The 26285-nt window shown below is 41.7% G+C and overlaps 1 protein-coding gene across 2 annotated transcripts; it reads right to left on the reverse strand.

The window, feature by feature from the left end:
* Positions 1 to 1623: 1623 nt before the first annotated feature.
* Srp19 (signal recognition particle 19) lies at positions 1624 to 25912 on the reverse strand. 2 transcript variants are annotated; one of them, XM_045132361.1, is made up of 6 exons: positions 25741 to 25912; positions 24932 to 25007; positions 22516 to 22587; positions 22313 to 22424; positions 16770 to 16877; positions 1624 to 1795 (listed from the first exon to the last, which is right to left on the reverse strand). In XM_045132361.1, the coding sequence occupies exons 1-5, from the start codon at positions 25779 to 25781 to the stop codon at positions 16771 to 16773; spliced, it is 408 nt and encodes a 135-aa protein (XP_044988296.1). In that variant the 5' UTR covers positions 25782 to 25912; the 3' UTR covers positions 1624 to 1795; position 16770. The 2 variants fall into 2 exon arrangements, with proteins under 2 accessions (XP_044988296.1, XP_004652528.1); XM_004652471.2 differs by lacking the exons at positions 1624 to 1795; positions 16770 to 16877 and adding an exon at positions 19196 to 19718 and having other exon boundaries at positions 25741 to 25893.
* Between the last annotated feature and the right edge of the window lie 373 nt (positions 25913 to 26285).

Here is a 26285-nt window from a genome sequence, read left to right on the forward strand (position 1 = left end):
CCCACACTTTCCCATTTGAAATTCCATTCTCCATCATATTACCTCCCCATTACAATCATTGTAATTACATATATACAATATCAACCTATTAAGTATCCTCCTCCCTTCCTTTCTCCACCCTTTATGTCTCCTTATTTTGTTTTTGTTTTTATAAGCAGAATAAAAAAAAGTTTAAATGAATGATTGTAACTTGATTGGCCAAACAATTCTGGACCTGAAAACCTGAACTTTCCATCATGCTGTTAGACAGTTGCTTTAGTCTAATTCAAAAGGATCCTAACAAAATTAACATGGCAAAATACTTAACATTTAGCTCCCTTTCAGACAACTAGTTAGGTCATAGTGCTATTTCATTATATAAAAGTATTAAAAAAGCTGGGCACATGTCTTCAATCCCAGCAATTGGGAAGCTGAGGCAGGATCACTGTGAGTTTAAGGACACCCTGAGGCTACATCGTGAATTCCAGGTCAACCTGGGCTAGAATGAAACCCTACCTTGAACAAATCAAATCAATAAATCAACTTTTAGGAAATAAACAATTGTTATTGGGAGAAAATCAATTTTTATATTTATAAAAAAAAGTATCTCTTAAAAGTATATAAGTCCCTTTCCCATAAATTAATGTATACCTGGTGGCAGAATGAAAGTCAGCAACTGCTAGGATGTAGAATATATCAAATTGTTAACATAAGAATGTTCTTTGATATGATGGGAGACAAAAAGTGTTGCTCATAATTACTTAAAAATTAATACCAGTGTAAAAACTACTATAGTAAAATGTATTCTAAAATGCAAAGTTTTGTTGCCTTGATACCACAACTTTCGCCTACAGTGCTACTGTTGTTGCCAGTTAAATGTATGCTAGTGGTAGAAGTTATGAATTTTGTCTGTGTTTATATTTCACAAATAAAATATTGTTGTGACTAGAGTATTTGAAAAATGAATTGAGCCTGTGTCTGGCTAGAAACAAAGTATTTATTTATGTGGATAGTATGTCAATGGCATATAAAGTTTCAGAATTCCTACTAAACTTTTGAAATTCTCCAAAAAGAAGGAAAGGGCTCATGCAACAATTACTTCCCTACTTGAAAGCTTCAGTCACTCTATCGGTAAAATTACTACTTCTCTGGGGAGAATCCTCTGCCTGCAGCCTACAGAAAATGATCATGGACGCAAAAGTAAATCACTGCCTGTCCAGAAGGTATGATATACTGACCAGAAACGATTGTGCCTTTCCTTAATGATTCAAGGGATGTATATTCCAGAACCTCCAGTGGGTGCTTGAAACAGATGATACCAAACTCTGTATGTACTATCTCTTCTTACATATACATACCTATGACAGAGTTTCTAAACTGGGTAAAGTAATAACTATAATGAAATTTATCAATATAACAATTTAATAAAAGTTGCATGAGTATGATCTTAAAATATCCTACAGTGCTGTGCTATATTTCAGACTGGTTGGCCACAAGTAACTGAAACCAAACAAAGTGTAACCACAAAGGAGGGAGGTGAATCTCAAGTAAAATATCCATGTCTAGTGTTCACTTGTGTCTACTTAAAATTTTGCTAAAATATGGACTAGGAAAATACCCACAAAATACAATGAAATATAGTAGTTAAATAAAAACTGGATTTTATTAAACCCATTCTTCACTTGGCTTGTAATTTTCCTTTGGTGATTTCTGTCTGACAAAGGATGACTCCTGGGCTGCAGAGATGACTCAGAGATCAGCGTTGTTTCCTTGCAAACCTCTTGGCCTTGGGCCATTCTCCAGCACCCATGTAAAACTAGATACAAAAAGTGGCACATATGTCTAGTGTTAGTTTGCAGTAGCAAGAGACCCTGGAGCATGCACATGTGCAAATAAATTTTTTTGTTTATTTTTGTGATGTAGGGTCTTACTCTAGTCCAGGCAGACCTGGAATTCACTATGTAGTCTCAGGGTGGCCTTGAATTTACTGCGATCCTTCTGCCTCTGTCTTCTGAGTGCTGGGATTAAAGGGGTATGCCACTGTGCTTCACATCAAAAATTTTTTCAAGACCCTCAAGAAAGCATTTCAAGCAGTTATGTCTACATTAGATTTAAAGGAAGCCTAAATCACTGCTTCCTGCCTATTGCAGCTAGGTATGCATTGCTGGTAGAAATCACCCAACCAATGAATGCAATTTGGTCCAGCCATTGTGGAAATCAGTGTGGAGGTTCCTAAGACAGCTAAAAATTGATCTACCATATGACCCAGCTATAGCACTCCTAGGAATATATCCTAAGGACTGCTCTCATTTCCTTAGAAGTACGTGCTCAACCATGTTTATTACTGCTCAAGTCATAATAGCTGGGAAATGGAACCATCCTATAAATCGCCCAACCAAGAGCAGCTTGTGGGGGGGAAAAAAAGGTTTATTTTGGCTTACAGGCTTGAGGGGAAGCTCCACGATGGCAGGGGAAAATAATGGCATGAGGAGAGGGTGGACATCACCCCCTGGCCAACATCAGTTCAATAGCAACAGGAGTGTGTGTCAAACACTGGCAAGGGGACACTGGCTATAACACCCATAAGCCCACCCCAACAATACACTATCTTTAGGAGGCATTAATTCCCAAATCTCCATCAGCTGGGAACCTAGCATTCAGAACACCTAAGTTTATGACCTGATCAAACCACCACATTCCACCCCTGACCCCCATAAACTGATAGCCATACATGATGTAAAATACAATGCATTCACCCAACTTTAAAAGTTCCCATAGTTCTTAATGAATCCTAATGATGTTCAAACATCCCCATAGATCTTTTTAACAGCCATAATACCAAAAAACTCCCCCCCCCCAAACCCATAATGGCACAAAACAAACATTCACACTGCAAAAGATGGCATTGGGCATAGCAAAGAAATATTCAACCAATACAAGATTTAAAACAACCAGGGCAAACATCACACTCTGGAGCTCCAAGTCCAACAACTCTAGTCAGTAACACCACCTAAATGTTTTATTATACACCAGAGGTCTCATAGGACTTAGCATCGTGTCTGGCATACATTGGATGTAACAGTTTGGGAGTCTCAGTATGTAGTCCAGGCTTACCTCGAGTTCACCATCAACCCACCTCAACCTTCCTAGGCCTGAGGTTACAGGGTGTCACACACCCGGCCCAACACTTCCTATGTGTTCTACCTTCTGCAAAAACACCTTGAGAGTGTTACTTGAAACACCTACTTCTAGGGTGGGGGTGTAGCTTTGTGGTAGCGTGAGCACTTAGTGTGTGTGAGGACCTCTTATCCCTAGCACCAAAAAACACAATGCCACCCAAAGCCCAGCTCCCAAGAAAAGTGTCTAGAGGTTGTGCTTTGGTCAGTGGTTTCTTCCATCTGCTTTTATTGTATGTCTGCAGTCATGTTACTTAGCATAACACAGGTACAGTTCAGCATTCCGCCATGGAACCACACAGCATGGGTACACTTCAGATCCTTAGCTAATACTGTAGTTCCATATGGCATAGCAGGAAAATAACTATATTTGAAATTGACCTTTAGTTTTTTTCTGGCTCTTAACTAATATTAACTGGGTTTTTGTTTGTTTTGAGGTAGGGTCTCCCTCTAGCCCAGGCTGACCTGACACTCACTCTGTAGTCCCAGCCTGGCCTCAAACTCATAGCACTCCTCCTACCCCTGCCTCCCAAATGCTGGGATTTAAAGATATACGCCACCATAAAACAACCAGGGCAAACATCAAACTCTGGAGCTCCAAGTCCAACAACTCTAGTCAGTAACACCACCTAAATGTTTTATTATACACCAGAGGTCTCATAGGACTTAGCATCGTGTCTGGCATACATTGGATGTACTTGGCCTGATATTAACTCTTAAACTGTCTTCTAACACACTGCACAAAGAAGCACAGGGAATAAGATGCCTGAATGGGGTTGCACAAGCCTCCCTTAAGTCTTCTACAAAGAAGCACCAGATACAAGCTGCACTGTAAAGTGAGTGACCAGTGGAGAACAATGGAATCAGAGAGACACTGGAGCCTTCTTAGACCTAGTGACCTTGATCTGGAACAAGAGCATAGAAAGAAAATCAAAATCCCTTAGCGTCTGCCACCTCAGCTCTGCGGCCCAGTCCCAGTGCTGACGCTGGTAAACCTAGACACTGGGAAGTTTCAGTTCTTTCCAACTTACAAGCTACTTAGACACATTCTGCACAGGGGCTTGCTGTCATCTTTCAGCAAACACAGGGTGCTGAAGCCAGGGGCCATCTTGAGAAGGAATTTAGATTGCTATGAGAGTTAGAAAAGGCTGCATCTGGGGCTGGAGAGATGGCTAAGCAGTTAAGCACTTGCCTGTGAAGCTTAAGGACCCTGGTTTGAGGCTCAGTTCCCCAGGACCCACGTAAGCCAGGTGCACAAGGTGGTGCATGTGTCTGGAGTTCGTTTGCAGTGGCTGGAGACCCTGGTGTGCCCATTCTCTATCTGTCTCTCTCTCTGTCTCTCTGTCGCTCTCAAATAACAATTAAAAAGAAATAAAGAAAAGCCTGCATCTTCCCATCCCTGGGACCTCCCTGGTATTCCACTGTACTGGGGAGTATCTGCTTTGTGAATCCACAGCAGCTATGACGTAAGCCCATGGGGTGCCCTGCAGTGTAGGAAACAGGTACTGGAAGAGGGGAACGGAGGTGCTGTATTCAAGAACCAGGAGATCAGATCGGGGAGTGTGCCCTCTGAAACCCAAGTGTAGCCAACTGCCCCAGTTGCCTTATCCCAGTGCCAGCCCCAGGTCAGGGCAGGTGCCCATGTGGATCCCACGGCGCCTCCCCTGTGCACTGACCCAGGCACCTGTTGCTGGAAGGGTAGGGAGGGAGCGCCGGTCCCCTCTGTGTTCCCGGCACAGTAAGGGGCTTGCGGAACTCTGCCTTCAGTTGTCCCCTGGCCTGCAAGTGCACAGGTTGAGAGGGTTCTTAGTGAAGCGCCTCTCCCAGGTAGAAACTTCCAGCAAAGGGAAGAGAAGCACTAGTTTCTGCTGTCACTCCCGTCTACATAGTTCCCACTGTAGCTCTGCTTGTGCTCCTTGCCTGACTGTAGTACTGCCAGGCCTGGGTGTGAGACTGTAAGGGGTGAGGTTCCCGTGACTACCTGTCCCCATGTAGCATCTGGCCTCCACTGTGGACTGGTGGAAGGACAATGCTTTAGGTACCGTTGGGGTCCTTGGGACCACGAAGTACTTGCTAGTGGCACAGCTAAAAGCAGCGGCCTGAGGAAACTGCCATTGCCTGGTAGGGGCACCAGTGCCATTGTGTGGGTACAGTAAGCGCCCACACCTACCTGAACGGCTGGGGTCCCTGTTCTCACATGACATGCCACAGTATGCACTGTGCCCAGAGTCACCAGTGGAAGTCAAAGAAGCGATAGAAAATGACACTCTGGTGCCCAGGTAGACGCACAGCTAACACTGGCTAACAAACACACTCCTAAACACATGCCACACTCCTAAACACATGCCAACATAAAGCTGAGCACCAAGAAGGCTAACCAGTGTAAATAGTGGAGCATGTGATCTGGCACATGTGTAAATTTCAGTGGCAGCACAAGAATGAAAAAAAAAAAAAAAAAAACAGGCAATTTGACACTTTCCAAAGAACATGTCTCTAACAACAGACTCCAAACAAGCTGAAATGGGTGAAATGCCTGCTTTACCTCCATTTTGATGAAGTTAAGAATTTAAAGAATGAAGCTGGGAGCTGGGGAGGTGACTCTATTAAGCCTGGCTTAATAGAAATATTTAATTTTTTTTAAATAAAGAATGAAGCCGGGGCTGGGCATGGTGATGCACGCCTTTTAATCCCAGCACTTGGAAGGCAAAAGTAGGAAGATTGCTGTGAGTGCAAGGCCAGCATGGGACTACAGAGTGAGTTTCAGGTCAGCCTGGGCTAGAGTGAGACCCTATCTCAAAACACCAAAAAAAAAAAAAAAAAAAAGAATGAAGCTGGGTGTGGTGGCACATGTGTAATCCCAGCTATGAGGGAGGCGGACCCGGGAAGATTAGGTGTTTAAGGCCAACCTGAGCAACACAGCCCATCTTAAAAAGAGAAAATAAAAGAAAAAAATTTAAAAAATGATTATTAGATTCAATGAAATCCAGGAGACTACTCATAAACTATTACATGAAATTAGGAAGACAGTCTAGAATGCAATTGGGAAGTTCAGCAAAAAATTTTTGACAAAGAACCAAACAAATCTTGGAAATGAAGAGCTCAACAAGCCAAATTTAAAAAGTAATAAAACAAAACCAGCAACCTCTAGCTAAAGAACTGGGGGCACATCACAGCACTTGTGCGAGGCCAAGGTTTGGTCCCCGCAGTGCGGAGGGTAACAACAAAACGCAAGTGGGAGACGGCACAGATTAGACCAGGCAAAGAAAGAACACCTGAACGGAAGACAGGTCTTCGGAAATAACCTGGTCAAACCAAAGTGAAATGAGAGGGAGAGAGCAAGGGTGGGAAGAAAGTCAAAAGGAAGGTGTGGGAATGTACTATTAAGAATGAACTTTGGGGCTGGAGAGATGGCTCAGCAGTTAAGCGCTTGCCTGTGAAGCCTAAGGACCCCGGTTCGAGGCTCGGTTCCCCAGGTCCCATGTTAGCCAGATGCACAAGGGGGCGCACGCGTCTGGAGTTCGTATGCAGAGGCTGGAAGCTCTGGCGTGCCCATTCTCTCTCTCCCTCTATCTGCCTTTCTCTCTGTGTCTGTCACTCTCAAATAAATAAATAAATAATTAAAAAAAAAAAAGAATGAACTTTGGTTGGCTGGGTGTGGTAGCTCAGGCCTTTAATCCCAGGACTCAGGAGGTAGAATAAAACAAAGCAAAAAGCAAGAACTAAAAACAAAACAAAATGAAAAACTTGAAGATAAATAAGTAAGGGCTGGCGGGATGGCTCAGCAGTTAAGGTGCTTGCCCACACACAAAGCATGCAATGCCATGCGTGTACACAAGGGTGCACACATGTCTGGAGTTCATTCGCAGTGGCTGGAAGGCCCTAGCGTGCCCATTCTCTCTCTCTCTGCCTCTCCCTCAAAAACAAACAACAACAATCCTGTGGGAGTATGTCTTAGGGACCTTACAAATAACTTTTCTGAGAATATTGCTGTGAGATGCCTTCCTGATTGGTTACTTGCTCCAAAGTCAGTCTTAAATCATGTTAATCTACTGGCTTAAAGTGATGTGCCTATGTTTCCTTGCCTTGGTTTATCTGAGCAGCACAGATGACCAATATTGGCAAGACTGATCTTTAAGCTATGCTCATTACCCTATTTCCTCAGTGACCTGGTTGCACTTTTTTTTAAGAATAGGTATTTTTTGTATTGTTTATTTATGGAAGAGAGAGAGAATGGGCATGCCAGGGGCTCCAGCCATTGCAAGCAAACTCCTGACACATGCACCACCTTGCGCATCTGACTTACATGGGTTCTAAGGAATCAAACCTAGGTCCTTAGGCTTCTTAGACAAATGTCTTAACAGCTAAGCCACCTCTCCAGTCTCCTTGTCCTTTTTTTTTTTTTGCTGTTGTTGTTTGTTTTTTGCTATTTCTTTTTTGAAGTAAGGTCTTACTCTACCCAGGCTACAGAAGATTAGGGAAATTTTCAGCTCACTATATAGTCACTATATAGTCTCAGGGTGGCGTTGAACCCATGGCACCTCCTGTGTGCTGGGATTAAAAGCATACACCATCACTCCTGGCTTCTGGTTGCACTCTTGACCCAGAACAAGTGTGCATGTGTGAGAAGTGCAGAGCACGAAATTGAAGACAGTGCAATCAGTAATGAACTGCCTTCAGGACTGGCACAGACCTGTTGAAGACAACAGGTGTGATCACTGTCAGCAGAAGCTACAGACACAGGAACTTCAGAGCAGGGTGAGCAGAAGCTATGGGTCCCCCTCGGTTTAAATGATTCCAAGGGTTACTTTTCTTTCCTTCAGGCTCTGCTCATAGAAGCAGCTAGCCCAGGTTTGGGAAAATGACAAGGGCCAGTTTTCCTTTGTTCAGGCTCTGCTCTGAAAAGCAGTTAGACTACTCTTGGGTAGCAATTCCAAGAGTTAATTTCTATAATTCCAAGACTGTGTCCCTCAACTGGCAGGAAGAAACGGAGGAACCAAGACCTTTGGGACAACATTAAATAAACATCTACATTTTCAGACTGCCTGAAGGTGAGGAGAAAAACATTAAGGGGATAGGAAACCTATTTGATAAAATAACAGCTGAAAACTTCCCTAATCTTCTGAAAGATAGGTATATTCAGTCAGGGACAGGAGGCTTATAGGATTCAAGTAGCTATGACCAAAATATAGCTTCATGGCAGTATTAAGTACTGGACAAAAAGGAAAAAAAAAAAAAAAAACTTAAAAATGTGTGAGGGAAAAGGCACCAAGTCCCAGTTAATGATACCAACAAATAGATTTTCCCACAAAACTGTCCTCTAAACACTTTTTAAAAAAATGCTTATGCCTATATATTAATGCTACTCTCACTTTTGGCTAGAGAAGCTTCTCTTTTCAGATGGTGGTGACCACTGGGGTGACTTAAAAGTCACCATAGTGCTGAGAAGAAATGACAGGAGTGTTCAGCACTAAGACATCTCTATGACACCCTCCAAGGCTCAGGTCCATTGTAGAGGAGGTGGCAGAAAGAATTTTTAAGAGCCAAAGGAAGAGTAGGACAATGCAGCCTTCAGATGCACAATGGCCTTGATATTCGTGACCTCACAGTGCCTGACACTACCTACAAGAGACCTTCATAATAATAAGAAAAGATGATATATCACCTTTTATAACATCAACATAGAAGAGAGGGCTGGAGAGATGGTTCACAGTTGAAGGTTCAATTCACTGGTTCTTATGTAAAGCCAGATGTACAAAGAGCCACATGCACTGGATTTGTCTGCAGTAGCAAGAGGCTCTGGCATGCCCGTATTCTATCTCTATACTCTCTAAAATAAATAAAAAATTAAAAATAAAGATTCAACCATGGGCTGGAGCTGGAGCTCAGTGGTAGTAGAATGCTTGCCCTTCACCTGTGAGATCAATCACAGTCAATATATAAACCCATCAAACCACGAAGATGAATGAGAGGAAAAATACAGAATATATGAAACAATGAGAAGTCAAAAAAATGACAGAAATGAGTCCTTAACTTACTAACAGTAATCATAAATGTAAACTGCCTACCAAGAACACAGTTTCCCAGTAAGAGCACATGAAAACTGAAAGTGAAAAGACCCTAAAGGGAAGGCTTTACCCCGCTCTTGCCTTCATGGGCAGGAGCTCTGTACACTGCGGGTTTTACCTGTCCCTGCCTTCTCCTAGGCAGTGACTCTCTGTATTCTCTTTTCTTTCCTTCTCTTAAGCTTTGGGCTTCCCCATTTCAGGGAACCCCACTTATACCCCTTGGCCATGAGCTCTATATTCCTTCCTCTTAAGTTCTATCTATAATCTAAAAAACCCAATAAACCTTAAAAACTATACTAATGGAGGAGTAGCTATATTTATATTGTGACAAACATTAGTACAAAAGTTATTAGAGAAAAAGTTATATGATGATGTAAGGATTAATTCAAAGATGATATACGTATTGTATATTTATTTACTTTTAATTTATTTTGCATGCAGAGTGAGAGAGAAAATAGGCACACCCAGGCCTCTAGCCACTGCAAATAAGCTCCAGATGCATGCGCCACTTTGTGCATCTGGTTTTATACAGGTACTGGGAAATCAAACCCAGGTCACTAGGCTTTGCAGGCATGCACCTTAGCCACTGAGCAATCTCTCCAGCCCAGCTATTGTAAGTCTATATATACACCTAATATTGAAGCATTCAATTTTATAAAACAAGTGTTAGACCTAAAGGGAGGGAAGGTTTGATCACATTAACAGTGAGGGATTTTAACACCCCATTTTCATCAGTTGACACATCATCTAGACATTAACAAAAGACAAATATAGTGTTAAACCACAGTAAGGACCAGATAGATTCAACATACATGCATAAAATATCCCATTAGGATATGTGGCTCAGTGGTAGACACATGCCTAACATGCATGAGGTCAACTTCTAAGCAACAAAAACCTTGGCATACTTCACACTAGCCTTGTCCATTTACCCATCAGCAGTCACTGAAGTCATGAGGAACATTCACTACTAAGGCACTTGCATAGCAGGCATATCCACCAGCTTGGGTCACACCTAGCATGACTCTGGGAGTAATATTAATTGCCACATCTGGCACTTTGAGCTCCTACCCTGAAAATATAACTTCTGATTCACATTCCATGAATACAGCTAATAACTGAAAACCTAATAATTGAAATAAATAACTTGAGATGCAAAAATATCTATGAAATAATACAAGAAATACAAAAAAAAAAAATCAAGACAACATAACTCCTCCAAAGTTATAAATCCAACACTAATGACCTTAAGTGAGACTGAATTAGATGAAATACGAGAGAATTCAGAAAAATAATTACAAATACTCTCAAAGAATTCAAAGAGCAAATCAAAGGCATAAAGAAGAAAACAAACTCCTGAAGAACACAGGAAATCAATATAACAATCTGAAATACTGGAAATGAAAAACATAGTAAGTCAAGTACAAAACTCTGTACAAAGTCTCACTAACAGAATGGATCAAAGAGAAGACAAACCAGTAAGGTATATGTGGGAATTTCAAGTCATTAAGGACACTAAGAAGAGATCAAATTTAAGAATTCAGGGTATAAATCGGGCATGGTAGCACACACCTTTAATCCCAGTACTTGGGAGGCAGAGGTAGGAGAACTGCTATGAGTTTGAGACCATCCTATGACTACATAGTGAATTCCAGGTCAGCCTGAGCTAGAGTGAGACCCTACCTCAAGAAACCACAAAAAATTAAAAAATAAAAAATCAGGGTATATATAGAAGGAAAAGAATTTCAAACTAAAGTCATAGTAAATAAAATCATAAAGAAAAATTTCCCAAAATAAGGAAAGAGACACCAATAGAGATATAGGAAGCATTCAGAATATCAAATACATAAGACCAGGAAAAAAAACAAAACACCTCTCCTTGCATATTGTAATTACACTTCTAAACAAACAGACCAAGAAAATATGCTGAAATCAATAACAGTGAAGCACCTAGTCCTATAAAGGCAAGCCCATCAGGATAACAACAGATTACTCAACACAAACTTTAAAAGCCAGTAGGGCTTGGAATGATGTATTCAAAGTTCTGAAAGATAGCAACTGCCAACCCAAATTGTTGTATCGAGCAAAGCGATCTGTCAAAATTGGAGGAGAAACAAGAACTTTCCATGATAAAAGCAGGGTAAATGAATACATGACCACTAAATCAGCTAAAACATTTGAAGGGGGCTAGAGATGGCTTAGCAGTTAGGGCACTTGTCTGCAGACCCTGATAACCTGAGTTTGATTTGCCAATGCAAAGCCAGTACACAAAGTGGTGCAGGTGTTTGAGGTTCCTTTGCAGTGGCACACCCATTTTTTCTCCCCTGCCCTGCCTCTCCTCTCTCTCTTTGCTTACAAATAAAATAAAATTAGCCAGGTCTGGTAGCACACATCTTTGATCCCAGCATTTGGGAGGCAGAGGTAGGAGGATTGCCATGAATTTGAGGCCACCCTGAGAATACAGAGTGAATTCAAGGTCAGCCTGAGCTAGAGCAAGAAACTTACTTGATAAACCAAAAATAAATAAGTAAATAAAAATAAAATAATACTTGAGGGGCTATTCAATCTGAAGAGAAGGAAAAGCACATTCATGAGATCATAGGAAAGAATAAACCATGTTCAAATAGTAGCTAATGAAGGGAGTTAACAGAAAAATAGCAAGTACTACAAAATCAGGAAGAATAACAGGAATAAATACACAGCTTCTGCTGCAGTCAGGTTCTTATTGCTGATAGAAATCACCCAACCAAGAGCAGCTTGTGGGGAAAAAAAAAAAAAGAAAAAAAAAAAAAGAGAGAGAGAGAGAGAGAGAGATTTATTTTGGGGCTGGGAAAATGGCTTAGCAGTTAAGGTGTTTGCCTGCAAAGCCAAAGGACCGTAGTTTGATTTCCCAGGATCCATGTAAGCCAGATGCACAAGGGGCGAGGGAGGCATGTGTCTGGAGTTCATTTGCAGTGGCTGGAGGCCCTGACATACCCATTCTTTTTCTATCTTTCTCTCTATTTGCCTCTTCTCTCACTTTCTCAAGTAAATAAATAAAATATTTGTTTTTTAAAAAGAGGTTTATTTTGGCTTACAGGTTGAGGGGGAAGCTCCATGATGGCAGGGAAAATGATGGCATGAGCAGAGGGTGGACATCACCCCATGGCCAACATCAGGTGGATAATAGCAACAGGAGAGTGTGTCAAACACTAGCAAGGGGAAACTGGTTTTAACACCCATTAAGCCCGCCCCCAACAATACACCCTCCTCCAGGAGGCATTAATTCCCAAAACTCCATCAGCTGGGAACCCAGCATTCAGACCACCTAAGTTTATGGGGGACACCTGAATCAAACCACCACAGCTTCCAATAATATCTTTTAATATCAGTGGTTTCCATCCCCCTTGCAGATGATGAAAAGTCTGCTACCTCCAAGAAACTCACCTCTCCATAAAAGATAGTTACTACCTTAAGGTGAAAGAATGGAAAATGGTATTTTAAGCAAATGGGACTAGGAAACAAGAGAATGTTGCTATTTTGATATCTGACAGGATAGACTTTAAACAACATTAGTTAGAAGGGATAAAGAAGGTCACTTTATACTGATTAAGGGAACAGTCCAGGCTGGAGAGATGGCTTAGTGGTTAAGGTGCTTGCCTGTGAAGCCAAAGGACTAAGTTTAATTCTCTAGTACCCATGTAAGCCAGATATACAAGGTGGCACATGCGTCTGGAGTTCGTTTGCAGTGGCTAGAGGCACTCCTGCATCCATTATCTCTCTATCTGCCTCTTTTTGGCTTTCTAATAAAATAAAATATTTTTAAGAAGAGAATAACTCAACAAGATTAAAATTCTAAGCACCTGCACCAAACATGGGTGCACTCAACACTACTAGATGTGAAGTCACAGGGAGGGCTGGAGAGATGGCTTAGTGGTTGAGGTGTTTGCCTGCAAAACCAAACGACCCAGGCTCAACTTCCCGGGACCCTCAAACGCCAGATGCACAAGGTGGCACTTGTGCCTGCAGTTTGTCTATAGCGGGTGAAGGCCCTGGTGTACTCATTCTTTCCCTATCAGCCTCTTTCTCAAATATATAAAATAAATTTTAAAAGAAATATAATTCCTTTGAAAAATTAAAAAAAAAAATAGGGCTGGAGAAATGGCTTAGCGGTTAAGGAGTTTGCCTGTGAAGCCAAAGGACCTAGGTTCGATGCCCCAGGACTCATATAAACCAGATGCACAAGGGGCACATGCATCCAGAGTTCATTTGCAGCGGCTAGAGGCCCTGGTGTGCCCATTCTCTCTCTGTTTGTCTCTCTTCTATCTCTCTCTGCTTGCAAATAAGTAAGTTAAAAATTTAAAAATCACAGATAACCCCAAGCACAACAGTAGTGGGTGACTTCAATATTTCTCTCTCACCAACTGACAGGTTATCCCAGAGAAATATCTGCATTAAATTATAGAACAAATGGACCTAACAGACATTTACAGAATATTCCATCCAAATGCTGCAGAATGCATATTTTTTCAGCAGCACATAAAACTTTCTCTAAAATAGATCATATATTAGGCAAGTGTCTTAGCCACTGAGCCATCTCTCCGGCCCCCTAGATCACTGTTGCATGCAGGTTCACATTGCTGGCAGAAAGCACCCGACCAAGAGCAGCTTGTAGGGAAGGCAAAAAACAAGGTTTATTTAGACTTACAGAATCGAGGAGGCGCTCCACGACAGCAGGGGAAAAAGATACGATGAGCAGGGGCGGACATCACCTCCTGGCCAACATCAGGTGGACAACAGCAACAGGAGAGTGTGCCAAACACTGGCAAGAGGAAGCTGGCTTTAATAGCCATAAGCCCGCTCTCAACAATACACTGCCTCCAGAAGGCTTTAATTCCCAAACTGCCATCAGCTGGGGACCTAGCGTTCAGAACTCCTAAGTTTATGGGGGACACCTGAATCAAATCACTGTACTCATATAGTAGGACAGAAAGCAAATATAAAAAATTAAAGAAAACATTAGGGCTAGAGAAATGGCTTAGAGGCTAAGGCACTTGCCTTAACAAGCCAAAGGAACAAGGTTCAATTCTCTAGTCAAATGCCATCATTTGCTGTGGCTAGAGGCTCTGATATGCTCATTTTTTTATCTGCCCCTCTCAAATAAATAAATAAAATATTAAAAAATAAAGGAAGCCGGGCGTGGTGGCACACGCCTTTAATCCCAGCACTCGGGAGGCAGAGGTAGGAGGATTGCCATGAGTTCAAGGCCACCCTGAGACTACAGAGTTAATTCCAGGTCAGCCTGGACTAGAGTGAGACCCTACCTTGAAAAAAAAAAATTTTTTTTTAAATAAAAATAAAGGAAGGGCTGGAGGGATGGCTTAAGGGTTAAGACATTTGCCTGCAAAGCCAAAGGACCAAGGCTCGATTCCCCAGGACTCACGTTAGCCAGATACACAAGGGGGTGCATGTGACTGGAGTTCGTTTGCAGTGGCTGGAAGCCCTGGCGTGCCCATTCTCTCTCTCCCTCTCCCTCCCTTCCTTCCCCCTTCTTTCTCTGTGAAATAAATAAATAAACAAAAATAAAAGATTTAAAAAAAATAAAAGAAAACTTTAAAGGTTCCTTGTATTCTATGTAATCACAATGGAATTAAGATGCAGCAGCAAAAAAGACTATAGGTCATACATAAACCTCATAGAAACTAAACAACAGACTAGTGAATGATGAACAAATTAGGAAAATAAAAAAATTCTTAGAATCAAATGATAATGAAAGCACAATATACCAAAACCTTTGGGATACAATGAAGAGAGTCCTAAGAGGAAAATTTATAGCTTTACGTAGCTATTAAAGAACTGGACAGGTCACAAGTAAACAACTTAATGCTACACCTTAAGGCCTTGGAAAAAGAATAAGCAAAACCAAAAAAATCAGTAGACAGAAAGAAATAATAAATATCAGGGCAAGCTAGGCAGTTACAGCCATCTGATTTTTGACAAAACTGACAAAAAATATCCACTGGAGAAAAGACAGCCTCTTTAACAAATGGTGTTGGGGAAACTGGATATCTGTTTGTAGAAGATTGAAAGTAGATCCTTATCTGTCTCTATGCACAAGAATCAAGTCCAAATGTATTAAAGAATTTGATATCAAACCTGAAACTCTGAAACTGCTAAAGGAAAAAGAAGGGGAAACACTTCAACATATTGGCATAGGTAAGAACTTTCTGAACAGAATCCCAGTCATTCAGGGAGTAAGACCACTAATGAACTACGAGGACCTCATGGAATTAAAGTGTTTAGGCATCAAAGATGGGTAGAGCAAAGAGGCTGCCTGAAGAATGGAAGAAAAGCTTTGCCTATACATCTGACAGAGGATTAATATTTAGGATATACAAAGAACTAAAAAACAGAACAAAATAAAAGCCGGGTGTGGTGGCATACGCTTTTAATCCAAGCATTTAGGAGGCAGAGGTAGGAGGATCACTGTGAGTTGGAAGCCATCCTGACACCACATTGTGATTCCAGGTCAGCCTGGGCTAGAGTGAAACCTTACCTGGACAAACAAAATAAGTAAGTTAAAACAAAACCCTAAATAATAATAAATCAAACTCAATCAAAAAGTGGGCTATAGAGCTGGGTGTGGTGCACAGCTTTGATCCCAGCTCTTGGGAGGCAATAAACATCTAAAAACATATTATGTATTTTTAGCCACTCTCACCATCAGGCTTGAAAAGCTGCCTGTTACTTTGCTAGGAACCAACCTGGCTACAGATGGACATGCTCTCCACACAGCTCTCAACAGTGAGACTTGGTCTGTTGAGAAGAAACCTGGGAACTCTTTTCCTTTCTTTTTTGGGGGGGGTTGGGGTGGGGGAACAGAAGTAGCTAGCATGAGGATGAGCAACTGTAAGATTCTTCTCTGCTAATCCACGATCCAGTTTTTCAAAGGTTGGGAAAGAAGAAAAATTAACTACAACAGGCCTGAATAGAAGGCAAGATGTGGTAAAACCAGAGCCTCCTTTGTGCAGGGGCCATCTAGGCCTTGTGAGGCTGTGCCGGACCAAATACCTGCTGCTGTAAGAGGTGGGCCCAGGGGAAATGGAACCAGGACTTGTACGCCAGAGCAAGTGTGCTCTTCATTTTCTACAGAAACTAAGAAACAGGGCTTGGAGACATGGCTCAGCTATTAAGGCACTTGCCTGCAAAACTTAATGTCTGGTTCCATTTCCTAGTACCCAGGTAAAGTCAGATGCACAAAGGAGTGCTTGCACCTGAGTTTGTTTGCCACAGCTGGACACCCTGGCCCATCCACTCTCTTTGTCTCTCTCTTCTATCTCTCTGCTTACAAATAAAATTTTAAAATATATTTAAAGAAAAGAAACTAAGGAACGTTAAGTTGGAGTTGATCATTAGATTCAGGCCTGAGCCTTGGCTGAACTGCCATACACAATCCCTTGTTGTGTATGGTACTCGATGTAGGTCAAGCCTAGAGCACTGCTGGGGCCGTGATCACGAGTCCTAGAGGAAGAGGGCTCTACTAGGACAAGGGGAAGTGAAGACCAACTACCTCAAAACCCGTAACGGACTGAGCACCAACTGAACAGCTCCATTTGCACCTGCGCCTTCACAACCTTCTCTCCCTCTATGTAACAGACTCCCTCAGTAAAGATGGATTCTGGAATATTTAAAAAAAAAAAAGTAAATAGCATGGTTATCATTCTTCCCACCTTGAACTCTTATGTAAATGTTCAATGTTGTGTTAGCCCTTTTACAAACCTGAGATGAAAATATGTTAGAAATATCACAGATTGGGAAATGGCTCATTGGATAAGGCACCTCTTTTACTAGCAGGAGGACTGGACTTGAATCCAACTGGCAGTGGGCTCTGGGTTTAAGTGAGATCTTGCCTTAGTAAATAAAGTGCAAAGTGATTGAAGAAAACACCCAATATTAAGTTCTGGTCTCCACACGTGTACATGTGTACCCTCAGGCACAGGAACATACATTCATACCACATGCATGTAAAAAATAAAAATGTTACAGATAGTAGAGAGGAAAAACACACGGCATTATTAAGAAATTAACATATGGGGCTGGAGAGACGACTTAGCGGTTAAGGCGCCTGCCTGCAAAGCCAAAGGACTCAGGTTTGATTCCCCAGGACCCACGTCAGCCAGATGCACAAGGAGGTGCGTGCATCTGGAGTTCGCTTACAGTGGTTGGAAGCCCTGGTTCACCCATTCTCTGTCTGTCTCTCTTTCTTTTGAGGTAGGATGTCACTCTGGCCCAGGCTGACCTGGAATTCACTAGGTAGTCTCAGGGTGCCCTCGAACTCACAGCAATACTCCTACTTCTGCCTCCCAAGTACTAGGATTACCTGGCTCTCTCTCTTAAAATAAATAAACAAATAAAAATGAACACATAGCTGTAACAAGTTGTTGGATTTCATGCTACTTATAAATAAATTCTTTCTCAATTCCTTGTTTTCCTAACCAAACATTTCTAAGTGATTTACTTTCCAAAAGGAGTTCTGAATGTTTGACATATACACCCCTACTTCCAAATATGTGTAAGCACTATATACTTACTATAAAACATGGAAAATGTGAAAAAAAATAGTTGGCAGTAATTAAAATTTTTAAAAACTTTATTTGGAAGAGGGAGAGAAAATGGGCATCCCAGGGCCTTCAGCCACTGCAAACGTATGCATCTGGTTTACATGGGTCCTGGGGTATCAAACTGGGATCCTTTGGCTTTGCAGGCAAATGCCTTAACTGCTAAGTCATGTCTCCAACCCTAATTTTTTTTTTAGATATGGTCTATGTTGTTATGCTCAAGTGATTCTCCTACCTCAGCATCCCATTTAAGTTACCCATTGTAATTTTAATTATTTTAATACCACCATTTGGTATATGACTTGTGTGTCTGTGTGAGTACAGGCTTGTGCATGCCACATGTGTGTGGTCAGAAGACCACGTTCCATGGTTAGTCCTCACCTTCCATCTCACTTGAGGCATGATCTTCAGTTCTCGCTATTCACCGTGATGTGACCACTAAGGTAGGAGCTTTGTGAAATCCTCCTGTCTCCACCTTCCATCTGGCTACCTGGTTGGCATGCTATTATACAGAAACTTGTCACAGCGTCTGGCTTTCACATGAGCTCAGGCACTCTTGCATGGCAAGTACTTTATCTGCCCAGCCATCCCCCAGCCCCACACTGCATTATTTTCATGGAGTCTAGCTGTATAGTGCTCTGGGACTTGGGGTTTGCTTACTTTGGAATCAAGATTAATCACAAAAAAAAAAAAAAAAAAAAAGGCTGGGCGTGGTGGCACACGCCTTTAATACCAGCACAGGGCAGAGCTAACCCTGTTAGAATATAATCAGGTAGCTCAAATCGCTGCTTTCAGGAAGTGCGCTGAATGACTTCAGAAGGACCTTTCCAGTTCAGTTTCCTCACTGAAAAAGCACAAGGGAGGGCTTTACCATCTTTACCCTCCCTCATGTACTTCCTTCTCTTAATCTAATAATCTCTTTACACTTTAAGAAAAAAAAGCACAAATGAGTTTCAGAACTCCAAGGCATAAACGTTCTTATAAAGCTGCACAATAAGCAAATTTAAAGCTTAAAATCCAGGACTTCCCATATGAAAAGCAGCAGCAATTAACAATTTGATTAGAGTAACAGATTAAAGGGCTACACACTAGCTGGGCATAGTGGCTCATGCCTTTATTCCCAGCACTGGGAGGCCGAGGTAGGAAGACTGCTGAGCTCAAGCCCAGCCTGCAACTACAGAGTTCCAGGTCAGCCTAGCATAAAGTGAGATGCTACCTTGAAAAAAACAAAACAAACAAAAAAGGGTATGCCTTACAAACTGACTTTCCACAACAGGATTTACCATTTTCTTCCCTGTATCTCACTAAGCTTAAACTACCAATTTTATTCTTGTTAACAATCTCCTCTACTGGTATTAATTACTTCATAAGCAAAAGCTACAAAAATGAATTAAAAATTTTATTTCATTAACTTAAAAGGTGAACAAAGCCTGTATTTCAAATCTTATTATACTTATTTACCTGAAATACATTTTTATACAGAAGACAGATACAGAATTTCAAGTAACTTATGGAACAGTCATTGTCCATTGAAAATATTCTTCTTTCTTCCAAAAGAACTCATCAAAAGACAAAAAAAGAACAGGAAATCTTTCCTTTATACAGCATAAAAGCTAGATGCAAACTTATGGCGTAAATGCACTTCAGTGTCAACTCCGACGATGAAGGTGGGAGACACAAATGGTCAGAGTTCAGTTAAATGATGTCAACAAGACGCCTCCATTCACGTCTCTTACAGTAGGGCCACATGCTGATGATCACTCCTGATCACTTCTTCTTCTTCCCTTTCCCTTTTTTACTTCCCTCTCCTTGCTGAAGACTTGGGTCACCACCTCCTGTTTTTTGTGTCCTTGTTTTTAGTTTGGGTATCATTTCTGCAGCATACAACATTACTGACTTACCTAGAAATTAGAAGTTAGGCTCAGTGTAATAATCTAAGAATAAGACATAAAAGGTAATTAACTTGAACATCACTAGATCCAAGAAAGTATCGTATCAGGAAAATGAGCAGTAATCTTAAAACTCAAATGACTGAAGACAGTGACCTACTCACGCTGGTGCCTCTTAAAGAAAAGATACTGAGGGTAAGAACAAAGCTGAAAATATTCAAGTGAACATCAAAATGAAAAACTTTTAAGCTTGAAACAAGAATTTTGGTCTTGAACCTAACAATTGGTTTATAATGGAAGATAGTGGAAATTATATATAAATATAACAAATTGGAACAGGACTAGATACCACTATACCTTAAAACTACTGAAATACAGCCTCTGAACATTTTAACAGAAACCAAACAGCAGGGCTAGGAAGATAGCTCGATCAGTAAAGTGCTTGCCACATAAGCATGAGAACTTGAGTTTGATCCCCAGAACCCAGGTCAAGATGCCAGTGGCATGATGTGTGATCCCAGTGCTGGGGAGACAAATACAGGATTCCTGGGGCTCACTGGTCAATGAAAGACTCTATCTCACAAATAAAGATGGTGTTCTTAAAGAACAAGATTGACACCTGATGCTGTCCTTTGGCCTCCACATATACACATGCACACCCGACATATAAAAAAGAAAAAATAAAATATTAGAGATGATGGTATTTAGCATTCTTTGAAATCAGCCCCTTGAGGTCTCCACTCCTTATCCACCACTTGCCATTTAAAACTACTGTTTTAAAGGTGGATGTTTCACTTTTTTTTTTTAGATTGTTTTTGTCCATTTTTTATTTATTTACATTTGAGAGTGACAGACACAGAGAGAAAGACAGATAGAGGGAGAGAGAGAGAATGGGTGTGCCAGGGCTTCCAGCCACTGCAAACGAACTCCGGACACATGCGCCCCTTTGGGCATCTGGCTAACGTGGGACCTGGGGAACTGAGCCTCGAACCAGGCTCCTTAGGCTTCACAGGCAAGCACTTAACCGCTAAGCCATCTCTCCAGCCCTGGATGTTTCACTTTTTAGTCCATTTCAAAAACATTTACATCAAAACCGGTATATGTTTTTTTTTTTTTTTTTTAACAAACAGTATTTTATCTTTATGTCTGTATGCATGGCAACACACTATTTATTGGTCCTTCTTTCTCCACTCGTTGTTTCTTAGAGTGAGTTTTATTTATTTTATTTGCAAGCAGAGAGAGGGAGAGGGAGAGAGAGGAGGCAGGAAGGGGGGATGGACATGCCAGGTTCTTCTTTTTCCCCCTGTGCCTGACTCTAGACCAGCCTGACCGGGAATTCACTATGTAGTCTCGGGGTGGCCTCAAACTCATGGCAATCCTCCTACCTGTGCCTCCTGAGTGCTGGGATTAAAGACCTGCAACAGCATGCCTTGCATGCCAGGGCTTTTTGCCACTGCAAATGAACTCCAGATCCATGTGACATCTTTGTGTAGCTGGTTTTACAGCAATCAAACCTGGGCCATCAGATTTTGCAGGCAAGTGCCTTTAATCACTGAGCCGTATCTCTAGTTCTATTATTATCACTTTGCACGTACTGGGGATTGAACCCAAGGCCTTGTGCATACTATACAGGTGTTCTACCACTAAGTAATATCCCCAGGCCTGTTTTTACTTTGGAGACAGGGTCAATTTGCTTTACAACCCAGGCAGGCCTTGCTTCTTGTAGTCTTCCTGCTTTAGCTTCCCAAATAGCTGGACTATAAGCTTGTACCATCAGGCCTGGCTTCTGCAGACTTATTAATGAGGAATGATTAACAGGATCTGAAACAGCAATTAATATTCATCTGACTAGTAATATTATAGCCATAATCTAGGAGCAATGATAGCTTTCCAGATTTATAAAATATATAAAATGTTCACAAAACAATGTCTTTTGAGAAACAAGTGTGTTTTTTTGTTTTTGTCCCCCCTCCCCCCACCCCGAGGTAGGGTTTCACTCTAGCTCAGGCTGGCCTTGAACTCAGCCTTCTGAATGCTGGGATTAAAGGTGTGCACCACCACGCCCGGCTACAAGTGGTTTTTATTACATTCTCAAAGAGGTTCTTAACCACTGTTTATTTCTGTTAACAGTAGTTCTTTCTCTAAATTAATCAGTAAGATGCAAAATTATTTAGACTTTTTTTTTGAGACAATATCTTGCTATGTAGTCCAGGCAGGCCTTGAACTTGTGACAATCATCCTGCCTCCCAAATGCTGAGATTATAGGTGTGCACCACCATGCCCAGCTAGTTAAACTTTTTAAAAGGTTGGTCTTATGACTTTAAAAAAAATATTTTTTTATTTATTTGCAAGTGTGTGTGTGGGGGGGCGACAGAAGAATGAATGAGAACTGGGGTACCAGTTCCTCTTATGACTGCAAATGAATTCCAGATTCACGTGCTACTTTGCCCATCTGGCTTTATGGGAATTAAATGAACTAGACTGTTAGGCTTTGCAATCAAGTGCCTTTAACCATTGAACTATCTCTCCAGCCCCTTAGAAGTTGTGTATGTGTTAGAATAATAACCTCTCCTTGAATGTTATATATTCACTTAAAAAAAGCTTACGTGATGGAAACTGTACAAGACAGAGGCTGCCATCTTCCTGTCTGAGCTGTACTCGAACTCTGCCTCTGTATTGAACATCACGATTCCATTCTCTGGAGTACATTTTATTTTTCTAACAAAAATAAAGGAAAACAAAAACAGGCTTTAACAGAGTTATTACAACAATGAGTATGAAACATAGTGAAAAAACAATCATAGCATACCTCAAGAAATACATTAAGTCCAACTGCTGAGCATACATCTTGAATCTCTGTAGCTGTAGGATTTTCAACAGCCTAAATAGTTAAAAAGAAAAGCACTAAATAGCTGAGTTCTAAGTAGATATTGCTATATATTATACAAGTCGTTTTAAATACTATGATCAAAACACAGATTAAAACCTAGGTTTCTTTTTTTTAATGGGTATAGTTGCTTCAATTTAATTTTTTAAATTCCTAAGAATAACAGTGATGCATACTTGTGTGTTCATTTCTCTTTCAACTGAACATAAGCTTAATGAGGAAAAGGAATTTTTAAGTATATTTCCCATTACCTAGCATGTTACTTTGAACATATAAGTGCTCAATGCAAACTGACCGGTTAAATGATTACACACACAACCATTTTAGAATACCGTTTATATCTATTAAAGCTAAATAGATGATTCCACAGCCTATAATTTAGGCATATATGCAATATAAATACAAAAGCAAGTTCCCCTATAGACAAGCTCAAGAGTGTTCATAGCAGCAGCACTATTCATAATACCCTCACACTACAATCAATCCAGCTATCCATCAATTGCTCATTCATGTTACTGCTGCTCTGTTCACAATAACCAGGAAATGGGATCAGCCTAAATGCCCATCAATAGATGTATAATGACAATGTTGTACATAAACGTTATGGAATTTGGTTCTGCCAAAAAGGAAATTTAAGTTCAATTTGCAGTAAAAATGGATGGAACTGAAAATAAGTGAGGATCCCAGGTTGAGAAAGACAAACACTACATGTTCCCTCTCACACACAGAACTTAGCTTCTAGTCTTTCTATATGTGCATCTACATGGAAGTGAGGGAAAAAGACACAAGGAAACTAGAAAGGGGCCTAGGAGAGAGGGAAAAATTTTCAGCAAGAAATTACCTTGTAATTAAATCTCAGCAAACAGTATCTATGCTACATTAAACAAATATTTTTTGTAAGCAGAGAGAGAGACAGACACAGAGAGTGACAGAGAATGGGCACACTAGTTTGCTGCTGCAAACTCCAGATGCATGTGCCACTTTATGCATCTGTCTTTGTGTGGAGGTAGTGGGTAATTGAACTTGGATCATCAGGTTTTGCAGGCTAGCACTTTAACTGTTAAGCCACTTCTCCAGCCTTTATGCTATATTTAAAACTTAAAAGTCACTATTAACAGGATTAGCACCTGACCATTTATGAGAGCTTTAAAAAAATTATTTATTTGTGAGTGTGTGTGTGGTGGTGGTGGTGATGGTGGGGGTTAAGTGTGGGTGTGTCAGGAATATTTACAGTTGCAAAGGAGCTCCAGACACATGTGACACTTTGTGCATCTGGCTTTATGTGGGTAATGGGGAACTGAACCAGGGCCAGCAGGCTTTGCCAGTAAGTGCCTTTAACAGCTGAGCCATCTCCTGAGCCCATGAGATATTCTAGATACCTGATTATGTTTTGTTAGGAATTGCTGTTCAAACTTACTTCCAGATGTATTTCTCTTCTGATTAGTAATACCACTGAAAGTGTTATGGTATTGTTTTTGCACATTTCTACACAACAATTTTCATTGAGTTTCATTTTTATTGAGGTCTTTCATTATGTAAACTTAAATAACTTCAATTTTTTTTTAATGTAAAAAAAAAAAAATCTTTGTTTTGGGTTTTCAAAGTAGGGTTTTTTCCTAGCCCAGGCTGACCTGGAATTGACTATGTAGTCTCAGGGTGGCCTTGAACTCATGGGATTCTCCTACCTCTGTCTACCCAGTGCTGGGATTAAAGGCAGTACCACTATGCCCCACAAAAAAATTAAATATTTTATTTATTTGAGAAGGTGGGGGAAGAGGAGAGAATGGGTACACCAAGACCTCTAGCCACTGCAAACTAACTCCAGACACATGTGTTACCTTGTGCATCTGGCTTATATGGGTATTGCAGAATTGAACCTGGGTCCTTAGGCTTCACAGGCAAGTGCCTTAACCGCTAAGCCATCTCTCCAGCCCCCCAAGAAACTTTTTACCAAGTGTCAATTCTATAGACACTTTCTTTTCTCTTATACCTTACAGGTTCATTAAGAATGTATATTTTTGCTGGGCATGGTGGCACACACCTTTAATCCCAGCACTTGGGAGGCAGAGGTAGGAGGATTGCCATGAGTTCGAGGCCACCCTGAGACTACATAGTGAATCCCAGGTCAGCCTGGGCTAGAGTGAGACCCAACTTCAGAAAAAAAAAAAAAAAGTATATTTTTCAGATTCTTTTAGCTATGCAACAGTACCTTTTCTGGTTTTAATAATATTAACACTATTCCAAATCTTGGCTGCTGGTTCCCTCGGATCTCAAGAAGTGCAATAAAGTAAAAAATAACAAATGTTGTGGTCATAACAGGAATAACCTAACTGCTCACCTTATTTATGGGAATGCGCCTTCCTTCTGCGATGGTCTTCTTGTTATTTAAGTAAGCAGGGTAAATACAAATAAACCTGCCACAGAAAGTACAGCCGTGTAACTAGAACGGTATTAGAAAACCAGTCATTGTCAATGCAGGCCCATCTACACTAGTACTTAATAGATTTTCTTTAGACTGTCCCCATTTTACTGAACAAACTTAAAAAGGAAACCATTTGCTAACTCAGACAGAATAAGTATCACTGTTAGAGAAGAATCAAACACGACAGAAACAAAACGCGGCAACTGTTTCTTTAGACACAACGAGCTGTCAAAAGTTCCTGGGGGTGGGGCGCATACTCTTACGTAAAAAGTCGTTTATTTTCTTTTTTTTTTCCCCGAGGTAGTGTCTCGTTGTAGCCTAGCCTGACAGGATTCACTATGTAGTCTCAGGATGGCCTTGAACTCACAGCGATCCTCCTACCAATATGCTTCCCGAATGCTGGGATTAAAGGCGTGCGCCACCACGCCCGACTAACATGAAGTATGGAAAGAGGTATACAACGCCTTGAAGACGCCAGGTAAGTTTTTCTGAGCGCGGTCACAGTGGAAAGAGGGCACGTCTCCCTGCGTGGGTCTGTTATCTAGACCATGCGGGCTCGGGCTCGGGCACTCGCGCGGCTACCTGCGGACTCCGTGGCCCGGGCACGCGTGGGTGAGGCCGCGCGCTGCGGGCACAGGGGCGGGGCGCACGCTGCGGCCGAGGCCGCCGTGCAGAGGGAGGCCCGGGCGGCATGGCCGCGAGCCCCTTCCTTTCTTAGGACCCACCTGTCTTGGTCCGCCGGGGACCGCGCTGAGGCGCAGGCCATTGCGGTAAACAGTGCACACCACCAGAGCCTAGGGCAGAAAACCAGCCGGGTGCTGACTCGGAATTACAAGCCAGCCTTCTTTTCCGGCGGAAGTCCACCCCGCCAAAACAGCCGGCAGGCCGCATTTTCCACCACCACTTCGTTCCGGAACCTGACGCTGGGCGCCCGGACGTCTGCTCCGACGTGGCTCGGAACCCTGTCCTCTCGCGAGAAGTGTACCAACGGGACCCTCGCCTGCAGCGAGCGCCGGCCGCGCTTCCGCACGCTGTGAGCGCCCGCGTTACAAACGTGGCAGTACACGTGTTGAAGGTTAGGAAACACGTCCGCCGTAAAAGTAATGCCTTTGCAAGCGCTTATGTGTAGGAGAGGAAAATCTGCGCTTCCACCCTCTTAACAGCCCTAGCTGGGGTTCAGAGTTGAAGTGACAAAAGCAGAGAAACAGGGGGAAAAAAGAATATAAATTGTATGTGGCCCCGGAGCTTTAACACGTACATAAAGACGGGG

The sequence above is a fragment of the Jaculus jaculus genome, chromosome 13, assembly GCF_020740685.1.
Source record: "Jaculus jaculus isolate mJacJac1 chromosome 13, mJacJac1.mat.Y.cur, whole genome shotgun sequence".
Lineage (NCBI taxonomy): Eukaryota > Metazoa > Chordata > Mammalia > Rodentia > Dipodidae > Jaculus > Jaculus jaculus.